The 8,287-nt window shown below is 57.3% G+C and overlaps 1 protein-coding gene across 1 annotated transcript; it reads right to left on the reverse strand.

Annotated features, from left to right (window-relative positions):
* Positions 1-275: 275 nt before the first annotated feature.
* MRPL23 (mitochondrial ribosomal protein L23) lies at positions 276-8,165 on the reverse strand. The gene is made up of 5 exons (XM_003798413.3): positions 8,114-8,165; positions 5,442-5,564; positions 4,647-4,729; positions 3,952-4,025; positions 276-502 (listed from the first exon to the last, which is right to left on the reverse strand). Exons 1-5 carry the CDS (start codon positions 8,128-8,130, stop codon positions 338-340), a joined length of 462 nt encoding a protein of 153 aa, XP_003798461.1. The 5' UTR covers positions 8,131-8,165; the 3' UTR covers positions 276-337.
* Between the last annotated feature and the right edge of the window lie 122 nt (positions 8,166-8,287).

Consider the following 8,287-nt stretch of genomic DNA (forward strand, 5'->3'; position numbering starts at 1 on the left):
TCTCTCGCCCGGTCCACCCGTGCTTACGCCACCTGCCCACTCTTGCCAGGTCCTCTGAGCAAGAGCAGCAAGCGACCCCCTCCTGGTGCTTCTCCCTGGTGTGTCCCACTCCTGGCTGCGTGGGGCTCCCCTCGTCACAAGGCCACCAACCCCCAGTTCCCTGCCAACTCATGAGACCCAGAGTCCCCACTGCCCAGGCCCCATGCATGCAGGGCAACACAGCTTTGGTTGTGTGCCTGAGACACAGAAGCAGAGAACAGAAGAAGACAAGAGGCTCCAGTCCTTCCTCCACACAGCAGAACTTTTATTTGGGCTGTCAAACCACTCAGTTGCCCTATCACAGGCTGAACCAGTTGGGGACGCCACCACGCTGGGGGTCGCTGCCCTGTCTCTGCTGCTCGTCCGCCATGAACGTGCTCTGGGCTTCATCGACAGAGCTGCCTTCAAGCCGCGGGTCTTTCTCAGGAAACAGGTCTGGAAATGTGAAGGTCTGTCCATGGGCCTGGGGAGAGAGCAGGGCTCCAGCGAGGCGGCAGGCCCCTCTGCGGAGGCCCTATGCGGGCGGCTCACACACTCTGGGACAGCACCTCCCACTCCGCGTCAAGTCAATGGCCCAGAGATCAGTTCCCGACCCTCGACCCTCATGGCAGTGTCCCCAGAGCAATGTCCCTGCCTGGAAAATAAACATCCCCCAGGCCATCGCCAGCCTCCGGCTCTTATCTAGCAACGGGAAGCCATCACTCTCGGACAGTGCCCTTTTCACTGACACTGTCTCCTCATGGCTGGCGTCTGCTCCATCCTGGGCTCATTAAAACTGCACAGTACAGCGGCCATTCACCCGAGGGGGGTCCCAGTCAGATGGTGGGGGCAGGAATGAGGCACAGAAGGAAGGACGCAGTGCCTGGTGCCACATTGGGACTTCTTGCATCCAAATACCTAAAGGCCTTTACCCTCAGAAAAGCCTTCCCCTCCCCCGCTCAGAGCTTGGCAAACAAAGGCACATAACGTACAGAGAAGCCTATGTACGCAGAATCTATAAATCAAGGCCAGCTTAGCACGTTAACTGGTTCTATGTTTTTCACTATAAGCTCAGAATAGGCCAGTACTGGCCTGGCCCCGGCAAGGCCGCTGAGCACGTAGGTCTGGGCACCAGGCTGCACACCATCATTGGGGAAGAGGAAGGGGCCCTACTCTTTGGGGACCTAAGCAAATGTAGGTGCATTTAATCTGCTAACTACTACTAAGCTCCAAGTTTAAGGGGTGAAAGGCAGGAGGGCAGCATGTCCCCCGGGCAATGCCCTTCTGCCCCCAGACAGGTAAAGCAGTGCTGAGCCTGCAGCCCAACCTGGAAAACCCTAGTGAGTAAAATTAGGATATGCACTTGGCTCCTGCACACACGTTTTGTGAAGAGATTTGGACGTGGGCAGGGAGCCAAGTATGGCCTCCAACAGTCCACAGACCCTACCCTAAGCAGGGCTGTGACCCCTCATGCAGTGGGGTACAGTCCAGTGACCAAGGCAAGACCACGTGAATCCACAGACCCCACCCTGAATAGGGCTGTGACCCTCACATGGTGGCATGCAGGTCAGCGACCAAGGCAGGACCGTGTGCCGGAGCCCAGTCACCAGCCTGAAGATGATCTTACACGGCACCAAACTTCTTTTCCCTGTTTTTAAAATAACAAACGGCAACAGTTTACAGGTAGGGCTGAGTGCCCAGAGGGGGACTCATGTTTAATATGTTGAGGTGATTCTGCTACTTTTCTGAGGAAAGAAGAACCCAAAATGACATTTTAAAATGCAAACACGACAGCAATTTACAATAGTTTGGAGAAAACACCAGAGAAGGTGGATCAGAGAAACTGCTCACCCCTCACAGGAGACAAAAGCCATGCGGGTGCTATGTGGTTTCCTAGGGATTCTCCTTTGCGGAAAAATTCACACTATATTTTAAAAAGTAAAACCCTCAATCCTTCTACAGAGGAGCAAGAAAGCTGCAGGGGAGCAAAAAGCATAAGGGGGAACACAGAGAAAGTGCAGCCCAGCCCGGGTGGGTCTCAGGTACCGAGAGCTCTGTCTGGGATGGACGTGCCCTCACCAGGCCGGGCGGTTTGCTCTGGAGACGCCCAGGGCCACATGCTCTGGGCCTTCAGACGCTGCTGTGTAAACACGGTCTCAGCGTCAATGCCCTTTTTGTTGTGTGGGTAACTGAGGCTCTGAGGCAGCTCCCAGGGCCAAGGAGACGTTTGTCAGGTTGTCAGGGAAAGCGCATGAGCCTGACCACGTGGGACAGGCCTGGCCACAGCACTGGCCCCACTACCTTCAATAACTCAGTGTTTCTTTCCGGTCACCCCTTCACATGCTTTACAATCTGCTGTACCCAAAGGGACACACTCAGGAGAAGGAGTCTTAGCAGATGGGGGACAGAGAAAGAGCCACTTTGAGGCCCTGGGTCTCCTTGTGGTGGACGGGACCAACCACCCCAGCCATTTCGGGGCAGTGTGAAGACTGCTGGGCTCAGGAAGGGGGGCACCCGTCACAAATCCTAATTCTGGAGCGGAGGAAGCATGCCCAACAGGCTGCCCTGCTCCCAGCTGCCCTGCCTCTCCCTGGCCACAGGACTTCCCAGAGGAAGACAGACGGGCAAGTGGCAGCTGCAGACGCCAGATCTAAGAGCTGCAGGGTTCAGCTTTCATGAGTGAGGAGGGGCCCAGGGAAAATGTAAGGGCTCGGATGACTCAAAAGCCACTTGTAACCATAGCTTGCCTCTGAAGTGACTCGTGGCAAATGCCTGCATATGGGACGTGGACCCGCGTGCATGACAAAGACAGATGGGCCGGGTTAACACCCAGCACACAAGGGCCTTTGTGAGGCCAGTGGCTGCGCCCTCCACCTGGATTGGCTGGTTTTATGCACGGCAAATATTAGGCCAAATAATTAAGGGGGCCCCTGTTTAGAACAACAAATGTGACTGTTTTTCACAGAAGCTGACACGCCAACCCAGTCTTAACCGGCCACCTCCTAACTCCCTGCAGCTGGAGACAGCATTCACAATAGCACTACTGCCACCTAGCGCCTACCTGCCCTGGGGCTATCATGCTGAAACTGGAGGGACCCCCACCACGTGGGTTCAAAACAGTGGGGGCCAGCTAATGATCCCAGCCCAGGGAGGGCTTCCCTGGAAGATTCCCACACAGGTAATACCACAGGCTGGAGGGAGTTCTGCCTGGAGAAAGAGGAGCACTAACCAGGGACTTCTGGTCCATACGGAAAGGACTTGAGATAAACAGCCTGAAAAGAGGCTCTGAAAATGTGGGTCTCGCTCTTGACAATAAAGGGGCTGTGTTTCCTTGAGTCTCAGGAAACACAGCCCCATGCAATGTGGGGCACAGGGGACCCTCTTCCCAGACCCCCTAGCACACACTCAGAAACAGATGTTAGAGGCAAAAGCAGGGAGCCCGGAGCATGTGTTGGCCTCCTTGCAGGGGCCCCAAGGATGCCCCCAAACTGTGTGGACACTGAGACCAAGGCCTCCTTTGCGCCAGTGTGTGCCCCCAGCCTGGATCCTGTCCAAGGACAGCTCTCCAGAGGCGGGCGACCTTCGAGTCTCAGACACTGGTTTGTGTCAGAGCCAAGCCCGCCAGGCTAGGGGTGGGTCTGCCTCTGTCCACAACACATTCGAACTCCAAAATTACGAAACGGTTGGCCGCCAAGCTCTCCAGACACCCCAGCACCTATCTGTTCCCTAAGCACAAACCCCCCTCCCAGCTCTGCTGACGGCCCTATGCCCAGGCTGACCCCATGTGGGGCCCCGCACTGCGCAGTGGACTCTGGGACCTGCCCCCAGGCCTCTCTGGGCCCCAGGGCAGTGGCTGCAGCACAAACAACCCTCAAGGACATGTAGTGCGGAGCCCCTCGGAGGCCCCGGCCTGTTCTGGCCGCGCTCACTCACCAGCTGCACGTAGGCGACCTTGTAATCTGGCTTCTTTATTCTGACATTTCTGTGATCCCTTTTCCTGTGAGAGCCTGTTGGAAGGGGGTGAAAAAAGAAGAAACTTCACTGCCAGCTCTCAGTACAAGACATGCAGCCCAATTAGCCCAAGAACCCATTTACTTTCCAAAAAGAGGGGCAAGGCTCAGGAGAGACAGGAACAGCACTTCGCACACAGCAGCAACTATTTCCCATCAGGCAATTACACCGTAGAGGGCAACACCACTAAAATGAACCCTTTTGCTCTACTAAAAATGCTAAAGTGCCTTAAAAACTCAAAAAGCCATGGTGGGGGGGGGGGCTCTGACATGAAGGTGCCTGGCACAGCAGGCTCATGGTGTGGACAGATCTCAGCACTGTTCACAGACACAGCACCTGGCTGACAAGCCCCCACCCTCCACAGAGGGACCCCAATTTGGAGGCCAGCCAGGAAGGGTGGTGGATATAGAGCAGGCTGGGGCACAGCGCAGAGCCAACCTGGGGTCAGCCTGTCTGAGTTCTGATCCCAGCTCCCCAATTCAAGCATAGTGTGGCCCTAGCAAGTCACTCCATAACCCCCGTGCCTCAGTTTCCCCAGGTACAAAGTCAGAATGAGACCCTCTCCATGGTATGAGTCCACACCTGGGGCACAAGCAGCAGCCCCTGTGCCCACTCACCATGCTGTACACGCGTCCGCACAGCAGCCACAGGCACATTGTAAATTCGTTCAAGATAATTCCTGAGGTCCACCCTGGTCATCCTGGAGGTAAAGGGGAAAGAAAAAGAAGTTTGAGGCAAAGATAAAAACATGAGGGCAGACAAATCTCCCAGAGGGAGAGGCCGTGAATAGAGCCACGGCACGAGGGTGGGAGGTGGATCCCTAGGCCAGCACCACTGCTGAACACTACCTAGGATTCAGTGGGTCCAGGCCATGTCCCCTTTCAGCAGAGCCTGGATGATCACTGTAACCCAGGCTCTAGGCCTGCCCCACCCATCTGTAAAGGCTGGGCCAACGTTGGCTTCCACAGACGATGCTGCCACCACCTTGGTCCAAGACTGTCTCAACTTAAGCCTGAGCTGGGAACCTATGATCTTGAGGTCTCATAGCAGCACCCCAGTTTTGGTCATAGTGCACCGTGTACCTCCTAAAGGCAAGGTATACGTTGCACCCAGAAGTCCAAGGTAGCATCTCAAAAGCTGCTCTAGTGGCTCTGCCAAGCACAGCTTGCTCCCACCCAGCCTCCTGGGAAAGGGCTTAAGTGAGAGCTCATGGAAGACAAGAGCAGGGAAGCTGGGCCAAGTCTCAGCGACCCCACCCTCCCAGGTGGGGGCAGTCACAAGCCCCAGAGGCTCTGTAGGCACCAGCTGCATCAGTAGTCCCTCAGTTCTCACAGTGAGAGAACCCCAACTTATGAGTTGAGTTAGCAATGAGCCAGGACCCAAACTCCCAGCCTGATTCCTTCTGGGCTTACTCCATGGGAATCCGGAACTGCACAGTGTCCTCGGGCTGGGCCGTGCCAGGTCGCACCAGCTGGATGAAGAAGTTGGTTCGGAACACCCGGAGCTGTGGGCCACCCAGCTGATACAGAGGGTACCTGCCCAGAAGAGACTTGGGTCCACGTCACACACTTAGGACACAGTAGATCCCTAGGCATCTACTCACTTCAACAGAGGTGGGGAAAGGACACAGAGGTCCCCACAGTCCCCATTTTCACTGCGTGGGTCTGCCCAAGATGGGCAGCCAGTGCCCTAGTTCCTGGTGTCAAATGGGGTGTAAGCAGCTGACCCCCCAGGGCCAGGCTTTGGACAGGGCTAATGAACTCAACAAACAGAAGCCATTAAGTGCGTCCTCCAAACAGGATAAGAGCAAGGCTCCGACACATGTTGAGGCCACCAATTCTCCCAGGAGAATGGACCTGAGTGGAGCAGGCCTGCCCACACCCCTGCAGCTCAGGTGAGGCAGGGCCAGGCGGGACTACCACAGCATGAAACTAAGGCCAGTTCTACACCCACCCTGCTGGTGAGGGTCCCTGAGGATGGAGAACACAGGCTACCTAGGATAGGGCTCCAGAAGTTTATGCTTTCAGTAAACTGTGCTGTGGTTCACCAACTATGGCTGATGGCACTACATCCCCCACCCCAAACTGTCCAAACAAGAAATCAGCTAGAGAGAAGTGGGATCACCACTAGCTGGACTAGCACGCCCCCTCTCCCCCACTGAGGTGGCCCCCAGGGTGACAGTGGAACAGAATGTTTACCCAAAGTTCTCGTATATTCCTCAGATCCAGGAGAGCCCTGCCAGCCTCAGGGATGGGGAAGGCTGCAGGGCCAGTGGGAGCCCAGGTGGAGGTGGGCATGGGAACACAGGGGCCATGGCGGGGGCCTCTGACATTAACCTAAGGTCCTGTACATGGGAGGGAAAGGGGGTCAGTCCAGGAAAGATGAGAAGGCATGAGTGCTGAAGGCCTGGGTGGGTGCTCCTGAAGGGCCAAGGGGTGGGGGGGACAGAGGCTGGTAGCAAAAAAACTTCTCAAAGCCTTTCCACTGTGGGGGAGCCACCAGCCTGGCAGATCCTTCTGGGTCTGGCCTCAGCCCCTCTGTACCTCAGGTCACAGGCTGCAGGGGTGGGCACAGGAGAGCAGCAGATACAGAGAGCGGGCTTGCAGTAGTGGGGTCTAGCATCCCTGCTCCCCCTGAGGCCCCATGGGAACAAGGGCTGCCTTATTTTACCCACAGGTTCAGGCTGACCCATGGTCACCAAAGGAGCTCACATATTCCCCCTGGTGACCAACTGTGGCATTTCAGGTGGGTAGACAATTGGAGACCCCTTTCTTAACAGTGGAGAAGGGGGCACAGTGGCTCACACAACCCTCACTCTTCAAACCTCCAGGCTTCGGCCTAAGGGGTATGCTTGGCGGAGGGCCTGGGGTGGAGGCTGCCTGGGGAAGGTCCAGTGAGCAGCTTGAAGTGGGAGGGAGCCAGTCTCCCACGGTCACATCCAGCCCTATCCCCAGGCCATCTGTGGCCTGGGGCCTGTAGATCTGGAACAATGTACAAGGCTGACAGCCTCCTCCTGGCCCCAGAATTTATGCTTCAGGCTCCAGGCCTCTCCAGCTATCTCTGCAACTCCTGTGCCACCTGAGTCCTGCACACCAAGTTAGGCCCAGTCAGCCTCCCTGACAGCTCCCCACAGCATTTCATAAGCACCTCAAACATAATGTATCTTAAGTGTAACTCCTAATTTCTCCTCCCTCCTCAAAACACAAAAACCTGGCTGGCTGCCACCTGCCTGCTTCCCCACGGCCCCGGGGGTGAGTCACCCGTGCCCCCGCCCCAGCCCCATCCCACCCAGGCAAGTCCCATCAGCTTCCCTCCAAAGCCTCCTTGGCAAACGGGGCAGCACGTGAGTGGCCTTGGCTCTGCCAGGCTGCTCCTTCAGGGCACAGGATCTGTCCCAGGCTCCAGCACCCACCCAGGTGTCTACAGCAAACCTCGACCACCAGGGTCCCACCTGCAGTCCTCTCTTCTCCCCAGCTCTATGCTGAACCCCCCCCATGCCACACCCTGACCCCTCAGACCATTCTCTGCACCTGTCACATCTGAAACACATGTTACAGTCCCCGCAAAACACACCAGGGAGCCAACACCCCTTCACTTATTCATGGACTCATTCCTTCACCAAGAAACATGCAGTTTCTTTCTTAAATTTTGGGCAAGAAGTCGGGCAAGACAAGGTTCCTACGACCCCCGGAATCTGCCAGAAGCTAATGTGAGGTGGGCGTGCGGGCCCGGGGCTAGGCAGGGCAGCGGCCTCCCGCCCCCAGCGCCAGGCCCAGGGAGGCACTGCGGTACCCTCAACTCGGACCTGGCCCCCGCACGACAGCAACTCCCCCACTTGTGATAACCATGCGTGTGAGACGTCGCCTAGTGACCTGGGGGAAACCTCGTCCTGCAGGCCAACCTCCCAGGCCACCCCCGTTCCCAGGGGATGCTCGACCCCGGCGGGATCACCCCGAGCCCTGAGTGGGGGTGCAAGGGGCCCTGACCCGGAGGGAAGGGGCCCAGAGCGCCCCGCCTCCCATGTAAGGCTGTCTGCTTGTGACATTAAGGGGCGCCTGGAAGCGGGGCGGCGGCCCCTACTCACAGCACGTTCCGCGCCATGGCGGTGAATTCGCTTCCGGAGCCCGCGTGGCGGAAGGAGCAGCGCACCCGCCCCTCACTGCCGCCGGTTGGCACAGCGCCCCCTCGCTTCCGGAGGCCGCACACCCGCACCTGCGCCCGCACCTGAGTCCGCAACAGCCGCCCCGCCCCCACACCT

Source organism: Otolemur garnettii, unplaced genomic scaffold, assembly GCF_000181295.1.
Source record: "Otolemur garnettii isolate 467f Iridium unplaced genomic scaffold, OtoGar3 scaffold00134, whole genome shotgun sequence".
NCBI classification, from domain to species: domain Eukaryota; kingdom Metazoa; phylum Chordata; class Mammalia; order Primates; family Galagidae; genus Otolemur; species Otolemur garnettii.